Source organism: Telmatherina bonti (assembly GCF_933228915.1).
Source record: "Telmatherina bonti genome assembly, chromosome: 6".
Classification (NCBI taxonomy): Eukaryota; Metazoa; Chordata; class Actinopteri; order Atheriniformes; family Telmatherinidae; genus Telmatherina; species Telmatherina bonti.
The window spans coordinates 33320372-33348134 of NC_136624.1; the positions used below are offsets into that span (position 1 = coordinate 33320372).

Sequence of the window (27763 nt, forward strand, 5' to 3'; positions counted from 1 at the left end):
GTCAGGTTGTGCAAACTTGAACATAATCTGTTTCTCCAGGAGCCTCATATCCACCCTGCTCTTTAAACAATTAAATTATGTGGTACTTGTTTTTCTTAAGCAGTTGGAATCATAACCTTAGTGCTTTATCCATTGTAACTAAAACATTTTTAATCCATCAGTCTTTGCATTGACGTTAGGATCAGCAACATTGTTTTTGTTGGTATATTACATATAAATGTGCATTCCATATTATTTGGAAGAGACTTTTTTCATTTATGGAATTTGCACAACAAATGTGCACCCGCTTGGGCTATGTAGTACTTTTTTAAAAATTTGATTTTGATATAGTAGTTTCACAATGTTTGACCAAAGTTTATGGAAATTTTATAATCACCAACCATTAGTATATTTTTTTTTAAATATCTAATTCAGCTTTGAGACACTTAAAATCTAGTGTGTCAATAGAATAGATGTGACACTTTTAATTTAATACCGTGGAAAAGTTAATGCAGGACTGCGGTCTCCAATCAATTTATGTAGGGTTTTTTTTTTTGTTTTGTTTTGTTTTTGTTTTTTTTTGTTGTTGTTGTTTTTACTTATTTTAAAGAATTGCGCACAATACATCGATAAAAAGATCATTCATAAACTTAAAAAAAAAAAAAGCAGATATTCTACTTAGTAAAATTAGAGTCGTGCCGCAGTTGATGCGGGCAGCGTGACGCAGCGGCGGAAACGTCAAAGATGCACTTTTTTTGTGTAACAGTGGGCGTGTTTTCATCCAGTTAACGGTACTGGGTGAGGCACAGAACTTGTTACTTTTTTCCTGGACTCTCTGGTACAACTGCGCCACATAACCGATAGTAAATATGATTTAATACCATTAAACAACCTGCTATGTGAGCGAAGTGTGACTCAGCGACGGTTAGAGTGTAGTCCACGCGCAGCAGTGTCTCGACTCAAACGGTAGTTAACTTTAGACATGAAACTGTAACCATTAGGTGAGTTCCGATCGTTTTATTGCAGTATATTTTATTCGGTGGTATTAAAAAATATATATTTCCAGAGAAAACAATGCAGAGCGAAAAATCTGAACCAGCCGAACCCCAGGACGCCAAGTGTCCGACGACCAGCGGAGCAGACGAGCCAGCGCAGAGCGACGTGGAAACGGAGACCAACAAACCCAAAGGGATAAGTGCTGTCGCAGTGCTGTGGACCTTTGGGAAATGTCTGAGCGCCTTGCTACCAGTCTACCTTGCTGGTTACTATCGGGTCAGCACCAGTCTCCTGGTGTTCGGCATGATGGTCTATACGGGATGGAAACATGCCAGGGAGGCAAAGGAGGAGCGCCTGAAGTCAGCGATGCAGCTGCTCGGCGACGAGGAAGACTATATATCCAGGAAAGTCTCCAAAATCAAGCGAGACCTTCCTGCATGGGTAAGATAAGTGATCCCACAGTTGTCAGGGATAACAGACTGTTCTAAAAAAGATTACATCTCAGCTCAGGTTGACCGAAAGTAACCTTTCACCACCTGGCAGTGGTGTTTAGAATAATCATATCCCTATAGGATCTTGCAGGATGTACTGGTGTTTACTGTAAACTTATCAAATCAACAATTATTATCCATATGAAATCATTTGATGATTACAGTTACAGTTACATATTTGAAAAATGATAACTAATAGCTGTTTGGTTCATTATGAAAGATGCATGCCATCAAATATACAGACGGTCAACAATACCCCCTCCTCTTCATCATTTCCTCTTAAAAATTTTTTATTTAAATTTAAAATGCCTTTCAAGAAACCCAAGGCCACTTACAAATTGATGCAGTAAGAACAAACAATAAAAAATAAATAAATAAAATAAAACAGATTGGACAGTAAACAAATTAAATTTACTTCTTAGAGACTTTCCTGCTTTATTTTAGACCTGGTTCTACATGGACCCATAGTGCTTTGCAAACATGTCAAAATCACCTCAACCCTATGATTTTTCTGCATTGTTAATCAAATTTCCCTGGGAAATACTGTATGTAAATAGTCCTGCAGTCTTGCGAATCCATATTTGTATCCCAAGGCAAACTTGGAATTACAATGGTGAAACCCACATGGGTTCATTTTGACTTGGTGCATGTGACCACACCCAAATGAGGTTCCTGTGGGTACTTTTAAAGAGAGATTTCCGTGATTGCTTGTGCAACCATGCATCATGCACCCATATTTTCATGTCCATTCATCCATGTTTTTAAGGAGTGCAGTTCTACATCGGTCTCCAGTATTCACCCAACAATTTTCTGCTGGTTGTTTGTTGTTCTTTCAGAGCAAAACTTAATGACCAGAAATATTTTTGAACATGAATACGGAGGGCGCCTAAAATGCAAAGATATTCTAATATTTGACATTATTCAAACTGATCTTTGGACAGAGATTAACTTTATCTACATTCTTTTTTTTCCTTTTGTAAATATTTGCTTTTTCTAAAACCCAGGCAGAAAACCTTATGCCAAATTCTTTTAACAGTGTACCAGATGACATTTCCCGACAGTGTCCTTTAAATAATTTCCCCATCCTGTTGTTTGTTTACCAGGCTGTAGACACAATTCAAGTATGTGCCTTCATTGTTTTTGTACCTCCAGGTAAACTTTCCGGATGTTGAGAAAGTTGAATGGCTGAATAAGGTAAGATATCATTCGTTTATTATTTATCTCAATCTTATTATTGCATTACTTTTCATCTATTTTAAGCTCGACAAACATTCAAAAGCTCAGCCAGCTGTTGTGTTGAGTGACGCTTGATGGAGTGGTAGCTTAATGCTGTAGGTGTTGTTGGCTGATAGATGGCAACCCTGCTGCTACAGCCATCTTCCTGAAAAGACCACACCTCCAACCCTGTAGGCCTTCTGTACTGCAGGGAGCAGGCCCTGCGCCAGGCGACCGTCTCAACATTTCCATTTCATTGCAGCCAGCCAGGCTAACAGGAAGGGGGAGGAGCAGTTCAGTCTCTTCAAACTAAATAAAACTTCAGCCCCCTTTGCACTTCCAGCCAAAAAAAAAAACCAAAAAAAAACTAAGGCCAATAATATGCACATACAAAAATAACAATTGTCATGCTAACAGGACCACGAGATCTGAGCGCCACAGAGCAAACAAAGAGTTGGTTTGAGAACACTTATTGAAGGGGTGGTCAGCAGATTCTTTTTGTCCCCACAGTAGCACACAGCTGATGACTCACTCCCGACTTATGCCAGACTAAAACCAACTGGTTTTTTTTTTGGTTTTTTTTCCCCCATTCGCAGAGCCACACAAGCAAGCAGTGCTTCGGCTTGTAGATTCTTTCCTAGTTAGAACAGAATTAAAGTAGAAGCAAGTTCATTAACATACAGTTATAGTAGAGCAAACAATTCATTGTCACACAACAGAAGGTACCAGAATAAGACGACCAACAGCTGAGAAAGCCCAACTGTCTCCAGCTGTCTCTGTCATTCAGCTGTTACTGTTCATGGAAGCCAAGGAATCTGACAGATAGTTTTGATACTGACTTGCTAAAATGCCAAAGTTAACTTGCAGTAGTGGTTTATGCCTGCATGCTGCAAGAATGTAGAGGGTATGTTATATTTCCTAAATGTAAAAGCATCCTTATACCATGCGCTTTGTATCCCTACCAGGTATTGCAGCAGGTGTGGCCCTTTGTTGGCCAGTACCTTGAGAAGCTTTTGGTAGAAACCATCGCTCCTTCAATCAGAGCCTCAAGCACCCACCTCCAGACACTCAGCTTTACTAAGGTGGACATGGGAAATAAGGTGATGGCATTCAAAGCTTAACTATTCAATGTTGCTTTAAATATTGATACAAGTGCTTACCATCATTTTTACTGTGAAAATAGTAAATATGTTTTCTGTCTGCATCAGGCTATGAAGGTAGTTGGGATCAAGGCCCACACAGAAAATGACAAAGGACAAGTTCTGCTAGATCTGTACATCAGGTGACTTTTTATTCTCTATGTTTGTTTCTGAGCGTTGGAAAACATTATTTTTGGTGACATTTTTGTTACCGTATCCACAGCTATGTTGGCAATGTAGAGATCAACGTTGAAGTAAAGAGATACTTCTGCAAAGCTGGAGTCAAAGGAATACAGGTGTGTGTCTTTATCTTTCTTTATTTAGCTTAAAAGTTTTATGCATTCCAGTTACTGAACAACAACAAGCCATATATGATCTTCAAACATAAGAAGGGTTATGTTGGCTATGTGCATTGGACTAATTTATTACTACCTTTTCCTTCTGCCTTCAGCTAAATGGGATGATGCGGGTAATTCTGGAGCCCCTGATTGGAGACGTGCCCATAGTGGGTGCAGTCACCATGTTTTTCATCCGTCGGCCTGTACGTTTATCTGCATTCACCTCTATTTGTCCTTTTCTTGGTATACCACCAGCCCCCATTGCTGTAAAGATCATGTGTCCCTGCATAGTCTCATCTGCTTATCATGCTACTGACTTCCTGTCAATTCTCATTGATTTTTCTCTTTTTTTTTTCTGCCTGTCTTCCCAGAAACTTGACATCAATTGGACTGGATTGACTAATTTATTGGACATTCCTGGACTAAAGTGAGGCAGTAACCTCACTTAGAGCTACATATTTGTTACAATCACATTGTTCTTTAAAACATCATTTGAATTGTTTCAAGTATTGTCCACTTTTTTTTGCTGAAATGTACTTTTCAATCTTTTGCAGCGTGATGTCAGACAGCATGATCATGGATGCCATCGCTTCTTTCTTGGTGCTGCCCAACCGTCTGGTCGTACCACTGGTCCCTGGTTTGCATGTGGCTCATCTACGCTGCCCTTTGCCCAGGGTGAAGCTCCAATAAGTTCTTGCTCATTGAAACTGCATGAGTTTGCATCTCAGGTAACACAACTACATTATAATTGCTTTTTCTTTCTTAGGGGGTTGTGCGCATCCACCTGCTGGAGGCACAAAATTTGGCAGCCAAGGACAACTACGTAAGAGGAGTCATGGCTGGTTTGTCTGATCCCTATGCTATACTAAGAGTGGGTCCTCAGACCTTCACCTCCAAACACATCGATAACACAGACTCTCCAAAGTGGGGAGAGATGTATGAGGTGAGGAAAAAGGAAAGTCTTTCTAAATGTTTGAGGTTTGTGCCACTTGTCCGCTGCATCTACAAGTTGCAAAAACTTCAGTTTTATTGAAGTTTTTAAGGGACCGGACTCTCATTGTGTTGGCAGAATTCATTTTTCATTCATCAGTCTGCAAACAGGTCCCATGCAGACCTCTCTGTCAGACTTCATGTCCTTATGTATGTCTTGTACATTAGGTCATAGTCCATGAAGTGCCTGGTCAGGAGTTGGAGGTGGAGGTGTATGATAAAGACCCAGACCAGGATGATTTCCTGGGAAGGTACATGCTCATAATTCATGTCTTTTAGTTCTTTTTTTTATTTTTTTATTTGACATGGTTATTTGTCACCATTTGTCACATGTCTTGAACAATGTGAAAGAGTCCACAATATGTTATTCATGCACATGGTTCATTATGAATATAAGTTGCATAATCTGATTTTTGTGCTTATTAATGTAACTCATAATATTCATTTAATTTTATTTCTTAAAAAAGGACCAAAATGGATTTGGGCATTGTGAAGAAATCCATAGTTGTTGATGATGTAAGTGAAAAGCTGTTTTCCAGCTAACCATATTTTCTCTGAACAAGTAAAAAAGCATCAGATAGTAAATGCATGTCTGTACCTGTCCTCTCAGTGGTTCACTTTGAAAGATGCCCCATCTGGACGGATTCATTTTAGACTGGAGTGGTTGGCCTTGCTGCCCAGTACTGATCGATTAGAGCAGGTTAGACCCTCTCCTTTCCACTCATACATTGTTCTAGTGATTCTTCATCATCATCATCTGTCTTCTGTGCCATTCAATGGCCTCTTTCTTTGTGTCATATAATCACTATTTGGAAGAGAAAATCTATTTGCTCTTCTTTCAGATCTTAAAGAAGAGTGAGAGCGACTCCTGCAAGACTTCTGCTCCCCCATCTTCAGCTATCTTGGTTGTGTATCTAGACAAGGCTGAGGCCCTGCCTGTGAGTCAGATTTCTTTCCCCTCAGTGCTTATATTTATGCCTAGCTGAGAGCTGCTTCCTGTGTGGCTTTACTGACTCAAAACTGTAACTATCATTGGTGTAATTCTCCACTGACTTGGTGTCAAACCCCTTCCACTCCTAAACAATGATAGAATATGATTTATTTCAACACCATAAATCATTTCTTACTCTGTTCATTTGTGCTGCCTATATCAAGAAAACCTAGACTGTGTGTGTTTTTTTTGTTTTTTTTTACAATGCAGACTTCCGGATTGTGCCAGGCAGCATGACGTGTTTTTTTTACATAATCTTGCTGTTGCCATGGAAGTCTCAAAAACATTACTGACAACCATGTGTTTTTAGAATGATGCATATCTATGTTTATTCATCGTTCACATGCTTTAATGTGTGTTCCTGTCTGCTTGAAATTGTGTGTCATTTAGATGAAAAAGGGAAATAAAGAGCCCAGCCCCATTGTGCAGATGTCTGTGCAGGATGTCACCAGAGAGAGCAAGGTACTGGATATCTGCTGGGGGAGACAACTGATATGCCATAGATTGTACTTTCTTCATTTCTTTATGATATACAAACTGTTTACTCATGTCTTTAGATTTGTTACACAACCATCAATCCTGAGTGGGAAGAAGCTTTTACCTTCTTTATTGCAGATCCTCGCAAACAAGACATAGTCGTTCAGGTATCAGCCAGTATGATTAAGTTCTATGCAGTAAACCTCAGTTTATTAGTTAAACCAGTTGATATTAATATGGATTTCCTTATTCAGGTGAAAGATGCTGACCGTGTGCAGCTGCTGGGTAATCTGACCATCCCCCTGTCCCGCCTACTGGCAAATTCCACTCTTTCCATGGACCAGTGGTTCCAGTTGGAAAATTCCGGATCAGCCAGTCGCATATATATTAATGCAGTTCTGAGGGTGAATAACATTATTGATTGTTTATTCATCCTACATTGAAGTGGAAAAACATCTCCATCTATATATATATATATATATACAACCAAAACTAAATTGGGATTTTTGTTTACCCTCTCTTTGTGTCTTACTGTTTTCCACTTCAACATAGGTCCTGTGGTTAGATGAGGAACACATTTCATCTGATGTGTCATCTAATCTGGAAGCTGGACAGCCCAAGCAGCTGGCCCAACACACCTCCCCTCATCCTAGCTTTGCAACAGAGGTAAAAGATGATTTTGTGTCTTAATTTCTAAACATCAAACATGTAAGTAATAATATGTTTATACATTTTTAAAATATAATCAAGTTTGTAATTTTATTTAATTTTTCTCAGGGACTACTGCGAATTCACCTATTGGCAGGCCAGAACCTTGTTCCAAAAGATAACCTGATGGGCGGCATGGTGAAAGGCAAGAGTGACCCTTATGTCAAGATCAACATCGGGGGTGAAACATACACAAGCCATGTCATCAAAAGTAATCTTAACCCCACCTGGAATGAGATGTATGAGGTGAACATATGTGAAGTTTGACTGAAATTTCAAGGATGCTTAAAGTCTAAAGCATTCCCGTTTTAACTGGTTTAAGAGCACATTGGACTTTTTTTTGCCTCTCAGGTTATTCTAACCCAGCTTCCAGGCCAGGAGCTGCATGTGGAGGTGTTTGATAAAGACATGGACATGAAGGATGACTTCATGGGCAGGTAAACGTCTACAATGCCATCATCATGGTTGGTAATTAGATATAAAATGATGCATTTCAAATCTGATATGTCTTGACTTGCAGGCTGAAGATCAGTCTGAAGGATATCATTGATTCTCAGTACTCTGATCAGGTGGGCAGAGTGTGTGTTTTGGGTTTTCATTAATGTGGGTTGGATCAAATAGGCCAACATGAAGGACTAATACAAATATAACTATGGTTCAACTCAGTCACCTAAACCCAGTTGTTCTTCAAAGTCATTAGGTGTTTTAGCGAAGATTTCAGACATATGTACGTCAATTAGCTATTTAAACTTACATGATGAAGAAAGTTCATGGTTGTGTCTGTTGTTTGCGCCGGACCAGTCAAAAATGTTGCTTCCACATTAAAATATTTTCTCCTTATTTGTCAGTGGTACACACTGAGTGATGTAAAGTCTGGTCGACTTCATATAGTGCTGGAGTGGCTTCCAACATCTTCAGAACCAGACAGACTGGACCAGGTCAGCGGTTTTTTTTTAAAGTCAAGCTATGGGTTGATGAATATCTGTGAGGAATTTTATGACACTGAGTTTTTTGGGTTTTTTTTCCCCTGTGGACTTAGGTTCTTCAGTTCCACTCCAGACAGTCTTTCCAAAACAAGGCCGTGCCCTCTGCAGCTCTACTGTTTGTGTATGTCGACCAAGCAGATGGCCTACCAGTGAGTCGTAATACGGATGCATTAATGTGTAAAATAAGCTTCAGTTAGCTTTTTGAACTTCATATCATTATCAGATCTTTGTTTTTGTAGGTGAAAAAGAGTGGAAAGGATCCAAAAGTCGGGGCAGAGTTAACTCTTGGAGAAATGTCTCATAAAACAACAGTAAGATCTAAAACTTAACTCATATAATTCAGGTCTGATTCAAATACATTCACTTAGTTCTGTTAATGGTTAATTTGTGCAAACTCTTGCATTCCCTTCTGAAGGTGTGTGAACGAACAACATCCCCTCACTGGAATGAGGCGTTCTGCTTCATGGTCCGTGATCCCAGAGAGGATATGCTTGTAATTAAGGTTAGCAGTCTGTCATACAGATGGAAGGAGTAAGATCTTATGCCTCCAATAATACTCAGTATTGCATTTTTCAGCTATCTCACAGCTGGACCTTGCCCATTGGCTCTCTGATTGTTCCAATTAGAGAGCTGCTGTCTGAACCAGAACTGGTCCTGGACCAGTGGTTCCATCTGGATGGAGCCTCACCAGAGAGTCAAATTCTACTAAAGACTGAACTAAAGGTAGGATGACGTTTTTACTGCTGATTAGGTTTATCCTGGTTTAATGGTTTTGCTGCGTGTCCTTAAATCTCTGGTTTACTTTTGCAGAATATTCATTTCTCAGTATTTAATCTATCTTTCCTTTGTGAAAGCATTTCCTTTTTTTATTTGCTGTGTTCATTAAGTCAATTTAATTACAGCTGCTGATTCCAAGCAAGTGTCCAGGCGGTACGGAAAAGGCTAAGGTTGCTTTGGCATCGGACCCTGCTCCAGCTCAGCGCCAACAAGAGACAGACACAGTGCACAAGTGAGATGCTTCGTTCTGAAAATGGCTGCTTTTACTTGTTTGTTCATTTCTTTTATAAACATACTTTATTGGATCTTATTTGTGTTTAGGTCATCTTCAGTGGACACCCCCCCTGTGGAGACTATCACTTCCTCAGTGATTTTGGATGAAGAGGCTGAAGAAAAAGAAGCTGCTGTGGATATGAAAGAGGCTAAAGTGGAAGAATCACCGACCCCTGCTGTAACACAACCCCCTCATACCTCCCCAAATCTCAGCTTTGCCAGTGAGGTAAGTTCACAAAGTCACAATGTGCAACATGTAAGGTACAGAGCATGACTTGCCCACAGATACAGTGAAGAATTACATATTTATATATATTCTCCATGCAGGGACTGCTGAGAATCATCCTGTTAGAGGCCCAGAGTCTGGTTGCTAAAGACAACAAGATGGGTGGTATGGTGAAGGGCAAGAGTGATCCCTATGCCAAGATCAGTGTTGGGAAGGTTTTGTTGAAGAGCAATGTGATTAAGGAGAATCTGAACCCAGTTTGGAATGAGATGTACGAGGTGTGTATGAAGGGCTGTAAAAATTCACAGGACAATAATGCATAGTGCTTTTTTTGCTCTTTTTTAATGACTTAGCTTGGACTGCTCTGTGTTTCCTCAGGTGGTTATAAGACCTCAGGCAGGACAGGAGGTGCAAGTGGAGCTGTTTGATAAAGATATGGATAAAGATGACTTTTTGGGCAGGTGAGGATTAATGTGCAGGTTTCAAGTTCTTCTCAATGGCCTTATCTGTTTGCATCATTAATCAGAAATATACACTGCCAAGAACATATATGGGCAGCTGTAGCTCAGGAGGAGGAGCAGTCGTCTCCCAACTGGAAAGTTTGGAGATCGATTCCAGGCTTTCCTTGACTATGTGTTGAGGTGTCCTTGGGTAAGATACTGAGCCCCAAGTTGTCCCCCAATATGCCTTTCGGGTTATGAATATGTATGTAAGTCGCTTTGGATAAAAGCGTCTGCTAAATGACTGTAGAATAGAATATATGTTGGACAATAATTCTAACATATTGTGTGAAATGTATTTCACACATATTGTGTGAAATGAAAGATTGGCATAGACATAAAAGTCTACATGTATAATTTATGAAATGATTATACAAAAAGAAGACACCTAAGAAAAATAAAGTGATTATTTGGAAAAACATTTAAGAAAAATTGGTAAATAGATTTGTGTTTCTTTTTTCAAAAAGAGCTTTGCAAAGACCATATTATTGAAAGACTTGTTAATCTACACCATATTGCTGTGTTATTATCCATGTATACATGACCTGCAATTTCTTCTTCACTGGGAACAGGCTCAAAATCAGTGTTTCAGACATAATCCATTCCCAGTACACAGACCAGGTGGGTATTGCCTTCACTCTGTATCATTATTTGTGTTACTTTGTAATCATAAGCTTGGATTCAATAAGTGAACATCTGTGTTATAGTGGTACTCCCTAAACGACGTGAAGTCTGGTCGTGTTCGTTTGATACTTGAGTGGGTTCCAACAGTGTCCCGTAATGACACCCTGAACCAGGTTAGTCCAGTAATATCATTTATTCTCACACATCTTTATAATCATTTGTGTTTCATGATCACCCGCCCGTCTAGATTCTCTGTCCTCATCCGTGCTGAGTCACTGTAATGTATATTTTATTTGATTCCTTACTGCAGGTGATGCAGCTGCAGTCTGCCCAGTCTTACCAGAATAAGGCGGTTCCCTCTGCAGCGCTGCTCTTTGTTTATCTGGACAGAGCACACTCATTACCTGTGAGTCCCTTGAAATTTCATACACTGAAACACAAATTATCAAGTCTACTGTTTCTGACTTCAGATCAATCTTAGCTTGTGAGCACAGCCTAACTGTTAGCTGTTTTTTTAATCTCATGATACTATGATATGAATAAAAACACATGAATTAATTGTTTGATCACAAACTTGATTACTAAGAGTGAAAACACAACAAAGATTTGGTTTTGTGTTATTTTTCTTTCCAGTTTAAGAAAAGTGGAAAGGAACCCAAAGCTGGAGCTGCGCTTGTATTTGGTAAAACAACTTACAGAACTAAGGTACATGACTGATACAAGCATGAAACAAGAAACACACAGTCGTTGACTCTGAAAATTTGTGGGAGCAAGTAACTTATTTTCATTACAGCACTGATTAGAATATTATTTATATACTTCATGTTGAAACTGTTTTATTCATTTTATTATAGGCTGTTCAGTTTTTCAGAATGAGCCAAGTCTTCATATTATCAGAAAATAATTTGGGGGAAAAAGAAATATTATATTTGTAATGTAAGAATTTAAACATTGGCTTCTCCACAGGTAGCATTGCATTAAAACAGATGATAACAGTACAAAACAGTATTTATTAGGTGTTGAAAACACACAAAAAACTTCATTGATGAAACAACAATAAAACTAAAGTGCTTTAAACATGCAATGCAACACTGTTGGTTTTATTTTTCTGTCTGTAGGTGTGTGATCGCTCCCGATCTCCACAGTGGAGTGAGGCATTCCACTTCTTGGTTTGTGACCCCAGAGAGGAGATGCTCATAGTCAAGGTGGGCAAACTGAATCTTTTGAAAAGAGTGTAAAGCTTTTTGCTGTCATCAGGAACATCTCAACTTGTTTTGTCAATGTGTCATGGTGTCTATAGTTATCCAGTGCATGGGACCAGCCAATGGGATCTCTTGTGCTTCCTGTGAGAGAGCTCCTCTCTGAACCACACTTGGTTCTGGACCAGTGGATGCATCTGGACGGAGCTTTGCCAGAAAGTCAAATCCTCCTTAGAGCTGAGCTCAAGGTATGACAATATACACACAGATGAATTAATGCCATTTTACATGGAAATAAATAACTGGAAGTTCGTTTTTGACAGATCCTTAACACCCGGATGACAGAAGTTCCACAGCCATCTGCCATTGATTCAGAGATAGAAGTTCTGACCCCCCCCACTCAAGAGATAATTCAAGAGCCTAGCAGTGAGGACAAATGCCCAGACATGCCAGCAAATGAGTGAGCCATTTCTGCTGTATTTTATGATGTGCAAATCAAAACTGCTGCTCGGTTTAAATTCAGAAACGATCCACACCATCATAAAAAGTGCCGGTCAGAGAGTTTTAGTGTGTGCTTGCTGTTAGCATTTCTTTTGTGTGTGTGTGTGTGTTTTCAGGTCTCTCGTAGTATCAGACCAGCCTCCACAACCTGAAGCACTAATGTCAGAACTGGCCGCCTCCACACCAAAAGTTCCTCCAGCTGAATCCATTGCCACTGAATCCACACGTGATACATTCCCATCCCCCGGAGTGAGTTGTGCACTTGTTACTCTGTCCTGACTATTTAGAATATTTTCATAATTTTAACATAATTTTCTGTCAGCTGGTGGAAGAACCCACAGATACAGATGATCATTCAGCAAAGTCCCACACAACTGAACCACATCAGATCCAAACAGAGGGGTGAGCTCAACAACACAACCATTTTCCCCTGAAATCTTCTCTGAGTTCTAGTTTTCATGAATAGGAGAAAAAGAACAATATCCATGCAATAATTTCTACTGTTCTATGTTTTTATTGTGTGTGTAACTGCAGAACTGGTTTGGATGATCTTGCTCATGCAACAATCACAGGTCTTCACTCTGACTCAGCAGAAGTCACAGAAAGGCCCAAAGTGGGTCCAGTTCTTCCACCACGCACAGCTCCAAGCCAGGATTTTGGTAAAGAGGTGGGTTTGGTTATGATCCTAGTGAGTAGAAACAGATTTTTTTTCTTGTTTTAAGCAGTTGTGACTGTATCTTTAAATTGCTTCCATATCAACATTGTCTTGTGCCAATAGGAAAATGTTTTAGTGAAGGGTGCGCAGTAACACACAAGGCCCATCATCACTCTTCCTAAGTTAATTTATAGCATGATAATGTTCCTCATCGCTATCGGATTTTGCCATTAAATATATGTTAAATAATTGTTCTGACTGAAAACTATTGTGCTAACCACAACATTTATCATCGATCATTTGACAGCAGATGGTTGAGGGTTTCTGCTGTCTCATTCCCTGTGCTCTGCTACATGTGTACGGTACCTTTAATGCATCTACCAGCAGATGTCTGTCTGGATATTTTCTATCACTTCTCATCTTCATCCTGCAGGGGCTGCTGAGGATCCACCTGCTGGAGGCCAAGAATTTGGTTGCAAAGGATAATCTGATGGGTGGGATGGTGAAGGGCAAGAGTGATCCCTATGTCAAGATCAACATAGGGGGGGTTACATTTAAGAGCCATGTTATCAAAGAGAATCTAAACCCAACCTGGAATGAAATGTATGAGGTATGCAGTTTAGGCTTAAAGTACTTTTAATTTTTTGGATTCACAATTTTACTTTCATTTTCTGCAAATCAACATTTCTGTTTTAAACAGGTTGTTTTGAGTGAACACAAAGACCAGGACATCAAGTTTGAAGCATTTGATAAAGATTTAGATTCTGACGACTTTCTAGGAAGGTGTGTGTTCATACACACACGCACACCCATTCACACACTATATGTATGTGTGTACATATATATATATATATATATATATATATATATATATATATATATATATATATATATATATATATATATATATATATATATAATATATATATATAATAAATATATATAAAACATTTTTTTACATTTTTTATAACAACTAACACAAACTAATACTGAAAGTAAGATGTGCACGGTCCAGCAATACTTTGTGTAGTAGCCATTATTATAGACCAAATAAAAGTAAAACACATTTAAAACTAGCTTTAAAAAATCTATATCATAAATTATTTGGTTTCAGTTAGTGTATAGATTTGCACAGTTGTTCTTAAATTGTGTGACTGTCCCTGAGCACAGAAAACCTTGATTTCTTAACATAAACAACATAATTAAGCCTTAGTTAATCATTTGCTTGTACTTGTGTTCACAGATTCACTGTTAAGCTTAAAGAGGTCATCAGATCACAGTACACAGATCAGGTTAGTCAGTAACTCGTGATTATGTGGTTACACCTTGTGATTTCTGAATGCCATTTTATATAATTTCCTTAAATAAGAGTCCTGCTTTAACTGTAAATGTCCACATTACAGTGGTTCACTCTACAAGACGTAAAATCTGGAACTCTTCACCTGATACTGGAATGGGTTCCTGGAGTGACAGATTCAGTCAGACTTGACCAGGTCAGATCATGTACTTGTTTACAGCTTTATCACACACAAGTGCCAACAACTGGGTAAGAATTGTAGACACACAAGGCTCACATTGCAGCATCCTGTGTTGTTGTGCTCAATGTTTTAGGTTCTACAGCTTCAGTCTCTCCAGTCTTATCAGAACAAAGCTGTTCCCTCTGCAGCTCTGCTCTTCGTCTACATAGAGGCAGCCCATTCACTTCCTGTGAGTCACATGGAGGTTGTTTACACACTGTGCCACTGTGACCAAATATGGTTCCTAGAATAAAACTTGAATGCTTCTTTGTTTCCACATAGTTGAAGAAAAGTGGAAAAGAGCCCAAAGCTGGAGCTGAACTCGTTCTGGGTGCAACAACCTACAAAACCAAAGTGAGACTGGATGCTTATTGCTTTCTGCTGTGATGAATAAATTTAATAGATAATGCTTATTTTTACATTTCATCATATGTTTCAGGTGTGTGACCGCAGTATGAACCCTCAATGGAAAGAGTCTTTCCACTTCCTGGTGCATGACCCCAAACATCAGATGCTCGTAGTAAAGGCAAGTTATTTATTCAAATCTTTGTGTTTGCAGAATCTGTTCTGCTGCTTATTGCCTCCATTTTTGGTACAGGCTAAATGAGCTTCTATTTGATTTAGGAGAAAAATGTCCACCTTTTCTCTTGCATTTCAGCTGTCCAGCGGCTGGGACCAGCCGATGGGATCTCTAGTGATTACTGTTAAGGAGCTACTCGCAGAGCCGCAGCTGGTCCTGGACCAGTGGTTCCATCTGGATGGCGCCCTGCCTGATAGCCAGATCCTCCTGAGGGCTGAACTCAAGGTGAGAATGAAAAATAAAAACCTTAACTGCTTTTAGTTTGGGTTCTTGCTTAACAATTGAATTTGTTTTTATAGATTTTGAATTCCAAAATGGTGGATATGATCAGTACAGGGATACTGCCCTGTTCTGCTCCCGGCCCTGGAAATGGGCAGGTGAAGATGTCACTGTCATATGCCTCGCAGGAGAGAAAACTTATTGTCATCGTGCATGCCTGCAGGTGTGTGTACAATAACACTTACTCAGGTTACTCTTTATGTTAGTTACATATATAGAAATATTATTGTTGCTTGAGATTGTCTTACAGGTGAAACTTTTCTTCAGTGATGTGAGATCAGTGATATTATCATAAACGGGATACTCAAATAATTAAACATAACAGTTATTTAACTAAAGAGAATAAAGATAATATTGATTTTTGCACATCAGGTTGTTAAGGTGCAGAGAAAGTCAACAAGCCATGATAAAAATAATAATAAAAAAAAGACTGAAAAATAATATCCTGGATTTATTTCCTTGTCATTGACTTAAACAATTGCTATTTTGTTTGTACGCAGGAGTCTGATGTCACAAAGTAAAGATGGTATGGACAGCTATGTCTCTCTCATGCTGCTGCCAGACAAAAGTAAAGCTACCAAGAGAAAGACAGCAGTGAAGAAGAAAGATCTGAACCCCGAATACAATGAAAGGTGATCACGTTTTCTTTATTTAAGTGGAGAGATGCTACTATCCCCGTCTGTATCTGTTAGTATTGATCCCTGTTAGTATGGAACCTTGTTAATATTGAAGTCCTTATTGTTGTCCTTTTCATTTAGGTTTGAGTACGATCTGCCTGAGGAGGACACAAGATTCAAGCGCCTCAGTGTATCAGTGAAAAATAATTCAGCTTCCTTCAGGAGCAGAGATGTGATTGGGCAGGTAAGTTAAAAACTGCAGGACTTCTGCTGCATAACACACTCACATGTAGAATAAATATGCACTATTGCGCTCAAAAAGGACAATAGTAGGCAACTTGGTTGGTAACTTCTTTACGTTTAGTGCATGATTTGTTTTGTTTCTAATGTTTTCACGACACTAAAATCCAATGGATTTGAGCAGAATGTCTGTGTATAGCTGCTGACATGATCTTTTTAATCTTTAGGTGCAGATTGAGTTGGGCCAGATAGACCTGAAGTCTGGCGTTACAGAGTGGTGAGAACAACAGATTCAGTTTACCCATGACTGCGCATCTTAGAGCACTTATTGAAATACAACCATTTCTTGTTTTTTAAATTTTTATTTTTATTAATATTTTTAAACCTCTCCAGCATTATGACAATGGAATGATGGTCTTGCTGCTGTGTTGTGCCAAACAAATTTACTCTTCCAAGAGGAGCTTTTTGGATTTGAGGCCTCCTTTGATCCTTAAATTTTATTTTTATTATTTGTAAAGCATATGGATGTTAGAGGTTTTACTAATCACAGCATTTTGTTATTATTCAGATTTTACACAGCATTGGTTAAATTGCACTTTTTATAGTGTTATTTAGTTAAATGAGTGTTTCTTTTCTTGTTTCAGGTTCACTCTCACTGATGAAGCTGAGTAGCTGTTTTTCTTGCTGACTTTGTAACAGCGATCAGAGCTTCACCTCCTAATCTGCTGCTCCTCACACTGATGCCTTCTTCTTCCCACTTCTGCACCACTGTGGCAGCTTTACCTGCATCTACCCAGCTCACTGTGTATGAATATAAAGTAGAGAAGTGGACTGCACTATATGTAACTACATCTGCCAAAGATGAGTAGAATAAATTAGTTGAGTTTAGAAAAGAAGAAAAGATAAGAGCAAGTCTAAATAAATGGTCATTGCAATAAATCATTGCATGAGGAAATTAGTTTAAAGATGGAATAAAGCAAGTGAAACATGAACCAGTTCAGGAGGAATGATGTCAGATTTTGTTGAGCTGTTTTTGTCCCTTATTGCTTTGAAGAATGTTTTGAATCTGGGAATATTGTGTTTAAACTCCAGTAATGTCAGGTTTTGGTTGCGTATGTATGATTTAGGGAGATTGATGCCACTTCAGTATTTTCAGCTTTGTTTTATGACAAGTTTACAGTGGAATTCACGTATGTATGTTACGCGGCACTTTTCCACATAGCTTTTGACCGTGCCTTAGGAAATCAGTTTTTATGTATTTTTTACAACTCCATCTTTGCTTTACATACTTTACATTTATGTTTTTCTTGAGTTTTTATATCTTGGCAAAGACTGAAGATCAGATTGCACACCGTTTGTTGAAAAATGATAAAACAGATTTTGTACTTCTCACTTTTGTTTCTAAATATCTCCATGGGACATGAAGTTTATAATCACACATCAGGACTGTATTGATTAGGTTTGCTGTATGGATTTAATATTTTATGCTTTGTTTTACTGATTTAATAATTGCAGTTAACACATCAAGTTCTGCATGTCAAGTCACCAACCTATTCCAAATAATTTGAGATGGTGGAAGTCCTCTTAAAAGCCATCTAGTTGCCATCGCTGTGTTACATGTATTTCCAGTCAACACACCAGTGTACACTATGGACATGTTCAAGATGGTTAGAAAGCTTAGTCTTCACAATTCAATCACCAAGTTAGGTATTCAGAATAGGAGAGTATTACTTAGAAAGGTGGATATTGAGAGGTTAAAAAGTTACTTCATATATGTGATGGTAAAGTGATTTACATGGTACAAAAGCTGTGTTGACTGTAGATTTGAGTATTTGAAGGAGAAAGGAATGGATGCAATTCTGTATCATTATTCAAATTGAAATGCAATAATAGAAAGGCTTTTTCATTTTCCAAACTTACCTGCAGTTTTTCACTAATAATAAAAAAAAAGATAAATAATGCAAATGGCATTTTCATTTTCTTCAAGAAACCCCCTTTTTTTAAAAGGACATTTAAGATTTAATTTTCCTAACTTGCACCAGAAAAAAGGGACCAAAATTCAATTTTAAATATTAATTTTGAACATTAAAATGCATTAGCAGAAATGTTTTATTTCATTTTCATAACTTAACTGCATTTTTTACTCATTTAATGAAATTTATAATCAGCCAAACTGCATTTCGTTTTCACCGTCAAGACTGCTCATTTTGTGACACAACTAAAAAATAAAAAGGATTGCCTCGATGGATATAAACAGATATTAAAGACTGAAAAAGAAATAACATATTGACATTGCACTCGGGTTTAACGAATGCATCATAATGATAAGGTTATGCTCTATGCTTTGTATTGAAGTGTAACAGCTACAATTTTTGTTCAAATATGGACATTTCTATCGACATAACATCATGTGAACATTTTTGTCAAAGGGGTATGAATAAATTAGCTTACGGCATTTTTTCCTTAAACTCGTAATCTAAAGTAGGATCGAGTACACAAATCTGTATAAGCATTTTAAGGCGCAATTTTACATAAATAGCCCGCATGACAAAAAAAAAAGATAGTTTTATTTCACTTGACAATACTGTATATGTCAATGTCTTTTTTAAGGAAGAAGACTAAAAATGTCAGCGACTCATGACGAACCCTTGGACTTTGAGGAAATATGAGCCTACGTAAACAGTCACAGTTTTTGAGAGTCTTTTGTACACGAATATAGTGTTAGAGTGAGATGTGTGTCGCCATAGACAATCTCCGTACGCATGTGCGTAAGTTTTCTGTTTAATACCAGTGAAAATAAAGAGTGGGACCTCTTTCCTCTGGCAAAGAAGCTCCAGCAGCTTTGGTGAGCGCTGACAGTCTGGTCTATAAGACATGGTCTGGTCTGGCTCAAGTCTACGAGAAGAAAAGGAGAGGCGACTGGCCTTACGGCAGTGCAGCGCTGAGGACCAGATACCTGCCTTAATATTAGTCTATCTGCTCCAGCCAGCAATTACTATAAACAGGTAACACCTGTGCAAAGTGGGGAGGAAAAATATCTGAAAACCTGTCCCACGTCTTCATGTTTGATATCAACAGTACTGTTTTGCATACTTTAAATCTAAAAAGATAAAAGACTATATAAAGCAGGAGTAAAATGCATACAGATGAACGTTGCGTGATTGTACACAATTAAGGAAATGCATGTCAAAATGTGTTTGTGGAGGGAAAAAAAAAAAGAAAGAACTGAAGTAATTAACTGTGAATTAGCCTGAAACTGTCAGAGTGCCTTGGGACTTTTATATTATTTATCCTTTATAGACAGTCTATGCCTGGGGGTTAAGCTGGCTAATGATAAGGTTAGGTTATTCTTTATATAGAAAGTGTATCTGACGTGTGAGAAAGAAAGAACTACTTTCACTTTCATTTAACAGGAAGAGGAGACTTTGTTGGAAGGACGAAGGTAAGTAGGTAGCCACATTTGGAAATTCACGTTAACGAGCTAAATTGTTGTTTAAATGTTAACATTTCTAACGACATAACGTCGTGTGAACAGCTTTGTAAAAGGTTTGAGGCATGAAAAATAAGTTTACGGTATTTTTTCTCAACTGTCGCAATCGAAAGTAGAATCGAGTAATAGGAATCTGTGTCAGCATTTCGACGCGCAGTTTTACATTAATAGCCCGAATAAAATAGAAAAAAAGTAGATATTTTGATTCACTTGACACTACTGTACATGTATATATTGTGTTTTTAAGGAAGAAGACTAAAAATGACAGCGACTCCAGACGAACCCATGGACTTTGTGGAACAAGTACGTAACTGTTCGTCTCTGTTATGCACCCTCTTTGTAATTCCGTATGCTTTATATCTGTTGCATAAACGTATTGAGAACTTTTACACCAGTTTATGGTTAAAACTTTGCTCAAAACCCCCTTGTACACAATCTGATTCTGTCTTCTGCCCCCTTGTGGATACAATGATAACAGCCTACAATGATGTACTAGTCATTTCAAAACATCACTTCGTAAAAACGGTTCATATAATTAAATGTTTTTATTAATTATCATTTTATGCATTTTGTGGGCCAAGCTTTAAACCGTGCATGCAAGCGCCAGTCCTCGGGGGGCCTGCATCTGGCAGGTTTTTTGTTGTTTCCCTGCACCAACACACCCAATTCAAATCAAATAGATCCAACTGCATCTTATCAGCCTATTCATATATTTTTATCAGGTGTGTTGGAGCATAGAGAGAACAAAAACTGGCAGGGTACTGGCCCTCGAGGACGGGAGTTTGACACCTGTGCTTTAAACAGTTGCAGACATGCGAGGTTTATTATTATGAGTGACTTGTAAGGACTTTCCTGTAATTGTACATGCTGAGGCGGCATCAGATTAAAGGAACAATGTCAATATAATAAGAACCTGTTGGAGCCATTAGACAACGTTATAATTTGTTATGTAAAGTCATTTTGTTTTAATGTTACTTGTAGGGTAATGGCATAGTCGTGATATAGAACTTATATATGGATTAAGTTAATGGTGGGCAACTCTGTCCCTCATGGGCCACAGACATGTGCAGATTTTGATACCAAGTTTTGCACCGGCCTGCTAATTAAGTCTGATGTGACCTAGCTGTGTTGCAGCAGGGAAACACTTGTCGGACTTTGGCCGATGAGGACCGAAAGTTACCCACACCTGACTTAGGTTTTCATACGTTTCTAAACCTTTTAAATGTGAAGCTGCCATCTTATTTCTGTTGTACAGACATTATTTTAATGCAGACTATGGATTGAAATAATGGACTAGAACTTTTTTTTTTTTTTTTTAAATCCTTCTTACAAATAGTAATGCATAGTTTTCAATTTTCCTCAGGGTGGGGTGGCCTCCCCATGGGATAAAGATGTTCTAATAACTGTTTCAGTGAAGTGGTCAGAGCCTGAAAAACCACAGAAACTGAAAACAAAACTAGAGATGGTTCTTCAGACTTGGTTCAACAAAAGAAGTAAAAAGATGGACTGCTCAGTTGAAAACATCCAAAAAGATGGAACTGCCTTCATAAAAGTTTCACCCTGCCCAGGTGCAGTATGGCTGTGTTGAAATCTTAGGATTGTGTCCACCTACCACAATATTCTGATTACTTATCAATAACAACTCAAAAGAATGGTTTATGTTGGGCTTCTGAGTAACTTTGAAGGGAAACATTTTTTTTCTTTTCTCTTAAGCTCTGAGTGATCTTCAGGAACTGGGTGGACAAAAACTGACCACTAAAGATGGAAAACCAGTCACCATACTGTCCATTGGTCTGACACCACCAAACCTGGACTCCCAGAGATTAGATGAGGAGCCGGAGAGCATTTCTTCCTCCATGCTGGTGCCACAAGCTGTATGTTCTGTGAAATAATGTTAATTTACAGTAACATTGCTTTTAAACTAATTAATAAAAGTATTTTTTTTTTCCATCCAGGGTGAAAAACAGAGGGACACAGTTAGGAAAGATGGTGACACACAGGAAAAAAATTCTCTTAAAGAGAATAAAAAGCCATCTGAAGATTGTTTAGTCTCACTCGGTGTTCACTGGTACGTGAACCACATCTACAAGGAGGAAATTGATCGTATCGCCAGAGAAAATAAAGTGAAAATGAAAGCAAATGTCAAAGTAGAATTTGAAGCAGACCAAGAAGATGGAAGGCCAGAAGAAGCTCTCTCTCAGTTCACAAAACTAGTCCAGGATTCTTTATCTGAATCATGTAGCTCAGTTATTCCTCTCAAGTTTGTAGATCCAGATCAGTGGCGTGAAGCTATGGGAGTCATCCGGGAAAGTCAGAACAAGCTTTTGATCACGATGTCCGCTGAAGAAGTTGCTGTTTGTGGGCCAAGCAAACATCAGGAAGCTTTTAGTGCTGCTTTAAATGCAATGCAGAACAGAAATGCCTCTTTCGATGGGTACAAACCAGCATTTCAGGACACATTACTGCAGATAGACATGACCATCAGATATCCTATAGTTGATGCAGGATTAACCATGGAGGAGAGCCTCTGGAAGCACATGACTACTATTTGTGATACAGAATTAGTAAAGATTAAAAAAAAGTTTGCTGTAAACTTCAGAGAATGTAGTTCCACTAAAGGCCAAATCGGTGTTAAAGCTTCCTACGTAGGACCTGGAGGAAATGCCTCCTTAGAAAGTCATGCTGCCAGAGCTCTTCTACATCTGTACCAGAAAACTGCCACCTCACTCCTCAGGCTCACTCAGTCTTCGGGTGCCACTGGGTTTAGTGGCTCAGGAAAGTTCAGCAATGGTCAGTGGTCAGAGGAGACCTCCAGTGGACCTGAATTTAATGGGGAACCAACGCAGCCTAACACCAAAACACCAGCAAGAGAAGGAGTGACAGCAGCCAATGACAAAGATGACTTTTGTCCCATTTGTTTGTGTCCTTTTACCAATAAGAAACAACTGAAATGTAAACATGCATTTTGCAACGACTGCCTGCAAAAAGCAGAGAAACACAGTGGGCCCATCTGTCCAATATGCAAAGATGTCTTTGGTGTGATGAAGGGAGACCAGCCAGACGGAACAATGACATGGACACAACATTCAACATCTCTCCCAGGGTTCCCAGGCTGTGGTTACATAATGATCAATTATTATATCCCAGGAGGAATCCAGGAGGTACATTTTTAAGTATACCAATGTGTGATAATTGTCTATAAATTAGTTTAATATTTTATTGATATTCTAACTTTGCTGTCAGGTAACTCTGTCTTTCCATCTCCTCTTCTGCAGGAAAAGCATCCCAATCCCGGGAGGCACCATGGTGGTGCTCGGAGAGTTGCATATCTTCCAGACAACAAGGAAGGCAATGAAGTGCTGCAGCTGTTAAAAAAAGCATTTGATCAGAAGTTGATTTTCACTGTTGGGGCATCCAGAACGACTGGGGCAGAGAACCAGGTGACCTGGAATGACATCCACCACAAGACTTCTATGTCAGGAGGGCCAGAGTGGTACGGTACCCCTATTTGATTTCTTCATTGTTCATTATCTTCTCCAGAGTTAAATTTGCTGAAATGACACAGATTTACCCTTGTTCATATTCTGCTTCCACAGTTACGGATACCCTGACCCAGGCTATCTAAAAAGAGTCAAGGAGGAGTTGAAGGCTAAAGGCATCCAGTGATTTTTTTAGACCAGGTGAAATCTTTCTGTAACAAGACGGAAATAAAAAAAAATATCTCTGAACTTGTCAAAGTGGAATAATGAACATGCTTTGTTGTCTCCTTTTTAAGGAATGTTTAATATAATCAGTAAGGGTTGCTTTAAGGTTTAGTGAAAACTTTCTGCTCAGAAAATCATTTTTTCATGTAAAGGGTCCTTTAATTAGTTGCCTTTTTTGTTATTTTGCTTTGTCAAATTGTTTAAACATGTATAACAAACAAAATGCATTTATGCATGTTATTTGTAACCTTGATGGGACATAATGGAAGATCAGATTCACCATTTGCCTAATAAATGATTAATTTACCCATCCAACTCGTGTCATTTGTCATTAGGGAGGTTGGTAACAAAACACAAAACAAAGCTGCTGGTTTTCTGTACAATTTTAAGATTTTATTTATAACAATATCTGTTATTTAGTTTGTAAAGTACTCCAGCAAAAAAATTAAACATTATTCTGTTTCCAGATGAAAGTCTGAGCCTCCATGCATCGTGTACTATAAAAGCTATGTGTCATATTTCATTTAAAAAAAAAATCTGGAAATGCATTTATGATTCTGCAAAAATGCTCTTTAAGTAAAATGATTGTACTTCTTTCTCAATTAATGATGAAACATACAACAGCATAAAATAACACTTGACCTGTAAGCAAAGTAAAAACTCATGTTGAAGTTACAAAGACTTGTGTTATCTTTCACATGCATTAAGATATGGCTGACACTTTTCTGACAGAAGCAGCATTTTGGGACAGAGGCTGAGCGTAAGGACAAGTCGGAGCGACCAGAGTGGTAGCATTAGCAGCAGCTGGGCACAGAGCATAATAAATCAAAAAGAAAAGAGAAAACTAACAGAGTGGACGTAATGCACTTCAGACTGAGTCGTTACAAAACAACATACAGACTTTTGATTCTCTAAAGGCAGAAAGATAAATTTATTCACAAAGCCAGATGGACGTAACCTGGTCTTCACAAAAAGCTAGACTGAAGAAGTAACAGACAAGCAAAAGATCCAACTAAATCTCTCCCTCCTCCATTTTACCAAAACTGCAGCTTCTTTTTCCCTCTGAAACCGGCGGCTCAAGAGAGCAGACACGACAATATCACTGAAGTCTTGGATCTGCACTGGCCCTCCCATTGTCATCCAGCTGTGGCTCACTTTACATCTGCACTCTCCACCCATGGATTTTTTTTATCCCACAACTAACTTCTTCATTCTCAAATTGCACAATTACACACCAGTTTGCTTTCTGTCCTAACACATCAGCAAAACTCCCACTGTGCGACAAAAACAAACAACTTTACATCTTACGGTAAAAAGCCTACAGTACACACTAAACGGTAAAATGTAATATTCTGTGCAAGGAAGACAACACAATCATTTCATGAACATTGTTCTCTGAGAAGAGAAATGATGGAAAATACTGTGGTTGCCATCTGGTTTGGACATTTTACATGTGCTATACACAAACGGTGCTGTCACAAATCTGTCTCACACATATGTACCGATTTCAGAAACTTTGACTTTTGCCTTGTTTTGACACAAATAACAACCAGTTGGCACGGGTGAAATGGAAAAATGTTGGTTTCTTTTTTTTTCTTCGTATCTATACAATTCATACAAAAATAAAAAAATGGAAATTGCTCCAATGACAGCATCTTTTCTTCGGATTTTCTCGTTTCCATTTCATTTTGTACAGAGGTAGTGGCTATTTAGGTAAAGGGGAAGGGAGAAAGTGAAAATTAAAAATCTCTCATAGAAAATGTTATTTGTTTCTTTTAACCAGAGGAATCTCTAAGGAACAAAATATAATACTGCAATCACATACAAAAGTAGTCCTTCATTTTGTACATTTTATACAGTGTTCACACTTTTTTTTTTTAAGCAATTTTCTCTCAACACTTTTTTATTGATTTTTGTTGTCGACTTTTTCTTTAAAAGGCAAGAAGAGGGGTGTGTTTGGAATAGTGTGATCCAGGCTGATGGACAGTCTATGCCAGGGGGTCCACGAGGGGCTCCTCGTCTCCACGTGATAGCAACTCCTTCTTCTCATCTGTGCTGGCCAGAGAGTTGCGACTGTTGTGAGCTCCCATGTACAGTGTGGCATATACTGGGTTTGTGAAGTTGGTAGGCTACGGAGTGTTAAGTTGGAAGTTAGTTGACGTGTCAGAAGATGTGTGAAAGAGTAAATATATGAACGACTTGCATTTTTTTTTCTACCTTTTCTGGGTCCAGCGTAAAATCTGCATCTAGCAGCTCCCCGGCATCGTCGTCGGGCTCACCCTCGTAGATGTTGTAGGCAGGGTTTCCAATTTCAACATTCATGGCCCCGTTGGTCATCCTTTGGTGCTGGAAGCCCTTGGCTCTAACAAAGAATACAACGGCCCAGTCATACTTTAGTTTTTAAATGCAATGTTGTAGGAGCCTGAACGTTGCAAGCAGGTACGCAGCCACATTACGGAGGGGAGAACGGCTTTGCACGATTCTTGTCACCATCCAGGCGAAGCCACAACACAAACCCAACATTCATGCAGCCCAGGTCCAAACCCAGTGGACCTGGATACAGACCTGTTAGTGGATGGAATTTAAACAATCCACTTTTAATCCTCAATTTTTTTACATAAATACAACAACAAAAGTTGCATTTTACATCTGAGCTGAGAAGAATGCTGCTAAGACTCCTCATCTGTCACTACGAGACACAGTAGTACAGTACAAACAAAAGCACCGTACAGTATGGCACAACATGATGGACAACAGTATGACAGATTTGGAGCACTGGCTAAAACAACAGCAGATCTATCTACGTGTTGTTTTAATAGATCTGCTCTGTAGCGACTGTGACGAGGAAAACTGACAGAGTCGGAGTGGGTTGGATACCAGCGTCCATGAACATCAGTAAAAATGGCGCGACACTGACCACAGGACCAAACACTGTACAGCAACCATGACTTATGGTTAAAGGAAAGAGAGAACATCAGAGTGCAGAACTGAAAAAAGGTATGAAAGAAAACATGTATCCCTGGCAACCATTACCGCAAGCTCCTGGAGCCGGTTTTTCCGGGCCGGCTAGACCTGAGGAGCACAAGAGATGTCATTACAGAGAGGAGAGTAAAAGTGAAGCTTAAAGAAAGACAAAGAAATGAAGGAGGAAGAGAGAGAGAAAGAAAAAAACAACAAATCTCCAGAGTGTCATGTCTTCAGGTTGGATTGTCAGCCTGTTACTCACCCTCTCATTCTTCTCCTGTACCACAGCAGTGCTCCAGCAGCCAGGAGGATCAGCAGCAGCAGGATGAACACTGGGATCACAATGGAGGCTGTGCCTGCACACACAGACACACAGAAATATACGGATTAACTCAGTCAACCCTTTTTACATGAGATTCACCTTCTGCTATAAAGTAATGACTTACGTCCACCTGAACCTGAGCTGTCTCTGTTCCTGGCCACAGACTCACAGCGATGCCCTTCCCAGCCAGGCGTACATCTGTACACATTCATGGACACCATGTAGTGGCCCAATAAAGACAGTAAACTACTTAACATGTCTAAATCCGCTCGCCTGCTTACCTGCACTCCGGCAGCCGAGTAATGGGATTTATAGAGCACTGCCCATTAGCACAGTACTCATTTGTGTCGCATGTGTAGCAGCTGGCTTGGATTCGGCCATTTTTGCAGCTACAAAAAAAAACAAAAAACAAAAAGCAGAACGAATGTGAACAGATGCTTGAGCTTGTGTTTCTGTGAGGTCAGGTCCATAGAGCGTCCATGAATGCTCTTACCGACAGGTGAATTGCGGTGTGGAGGAAAAACCGTCGCTGGGGATGCATTCGCCGTCACGACAGTAGTGGCACCTGTCAATTTCACATGTGGCGCCGGTGTACTGGGGCAGACAGCGGCACATTTTAGAGCCATCTTCCCTCTGCAGACATTTACCTTGGTTCAGGCAGTGGTCTTCACAGCCTCCTGCTCACACACACACACACACACACACACACACACAAACTGCACATCAGCGTGTAAATGTACTGCTTAATCAGCTATAACAGTCCATCACAGTAACTGACTGAAATGGTGATTTCATCTATGAACTTGAAACTCACGATACTGGCACTGGTCACCAAGGAGGTCTGGAGGGCAACGACAGGTTGGCTGATTTCCAGCACTGACCGTGCAATTGCCTCCGTTCTTGCAGTAATTCCTGCAAGTGTGCAGGTTACAGTTCGGCCCTGTAAAGCCTGTGAGGCATCGGCATGTGGGAGAGCCTGTGGGAA

The 27763-nt window shown here is 39.2% G+C and overlaps 3 protein-coding genes across 5 annotated transcripts in view; 2 read left to right on the top strand and 1 right to left on the bottom strand.

Annotated features, from left to right (window-relative positions):
* Positions 1–774: 774 nt before the first annotated feature.
* Positions 775–18251, top strand: LOC306757375 (uncharacterized protein). Of its 3 annotated transcripts, none has more exons than XM_079242407.1 (52): positions 775–1416; positions 2619–2660; positions 3647–3781; positions 3890–3963; positions 4044–4116; positions 4272–4361; positions 4530–4585; positions 4713–4833; positions 4925–5101; positions 5317–5399; positions 5616–5664; positions 5759–5848; positions 5991–6086; positions 6530–6601; positions 6697–6783; positions 6871–7020; positions 7169–7282; positions 7394–7570; positions 7676–7761; positions 7845–7893; positions 8173–8262; positions 8364–8459; positions 8550–8621; positions 8726–8812; positions 8887–9033; positions 9213–9319; positions 9409–9586; positions 9688–9864; positions 9965–10047; positions 10659–10707; positions 10794–10883; positions 11021–11116; positions 11344–11415; positions 11829–11915; positions 12011–12157; positions 12233–12369; positions 12527–12659; positions 12733–12812; positions 12945–13077; positions 13499–13675; positions 13766–13848; positions 14309–14357; positions 14469–14558; positions 14677–14772; positions 14865–14936; positions 15022–15108; positions 15241–15387; positions 15462–15604; positions 15942–16073; positions 16200–16302; positions 16526–16575; positions 16943–18251. In XM_079242407.1, exons 1-52 carry the CDS (start codon positions 1054–1056, stop codon positions 16968–16970), a joined length of 5502 nt encoding a protein of 1833 aa, XP_079098533.1. In that variant the 5' UTR covers positions 775–1053; the 3' UTR covers positions 16971–18251. The 3 variants fall into 3 exon arrangements, with proteins under 3 accessions (XP_079098533.1, XP_079098531.1, XP_079098532.1); XM_079242405.1 differs by having other exon boundaries at positions 775–980; positions 1046–1416; positions 4272–4585; XM_079242406.1 differs by having other exon boundaries at positions 775–945; positions 1046–1416; positions 4272–4585.
* A 1008-nt stretch (positions 18252–19259) lies between these two features.
* On the top strand, positions 19260–23796 carry LOC306757002 (uncharacterized protein). Its single transcript, XM_079241966.1, has 8 exons — positions 19260–19303; positions 19712–19740; positions 20036–20091; positions 21152–21356; positions 21502–21662; positions 21744–22949; positions 23064–23281; positions 23385–23796. Exons 3-8 carry the CDS (start codon positions 20050–20052, stop codon positions 23452–23454), a joined length of 1902 nt encoding a protein of 633 aa, XP_079098092.1. The 5' UTR covers positions 19260–19303; positions 19712–19740; positions 20036–20049; the 3' UTR covers positions 23455–23796.
* Positions 23797–23868: 72 nt separating this feature from the next.
* LOC306757385 (low-density lipoprotein receptor-related protein 1-like) overlaps positions 23869–27763 on the bottom strand; it is a 102658-nt gene continuing 98763 nt past the window's right edge. The window contains exons 83-89 of the mRNA XM_079242421.1: positions 27593–27754; positions 27272–27455; positions 27060–27167; positions 26903–26976; positions 26719–26812; positions 25710–25854; positions 23869–25621 (exon numbers count right to left, since the gene is read on the bottom strand). Of these exons, the coding sequence (XP_079098547.1) occupies positions 25481–25621; positions 25710–25854; positions 26719–26812; positions 26903–26976; positions 27060–27167; positions 27272–27455; positions 27593–27754 (908 nt within the window). The 3' untranslated portion in view covers positions 23869–25480. The remainder of the gene's footprint in view (positions 25622–25709; positions 25855–26718; positions 26813–26902; positions 26977–27059; positions 27168–27271; positions 27456–27592; positions 27755–27763) is intronic.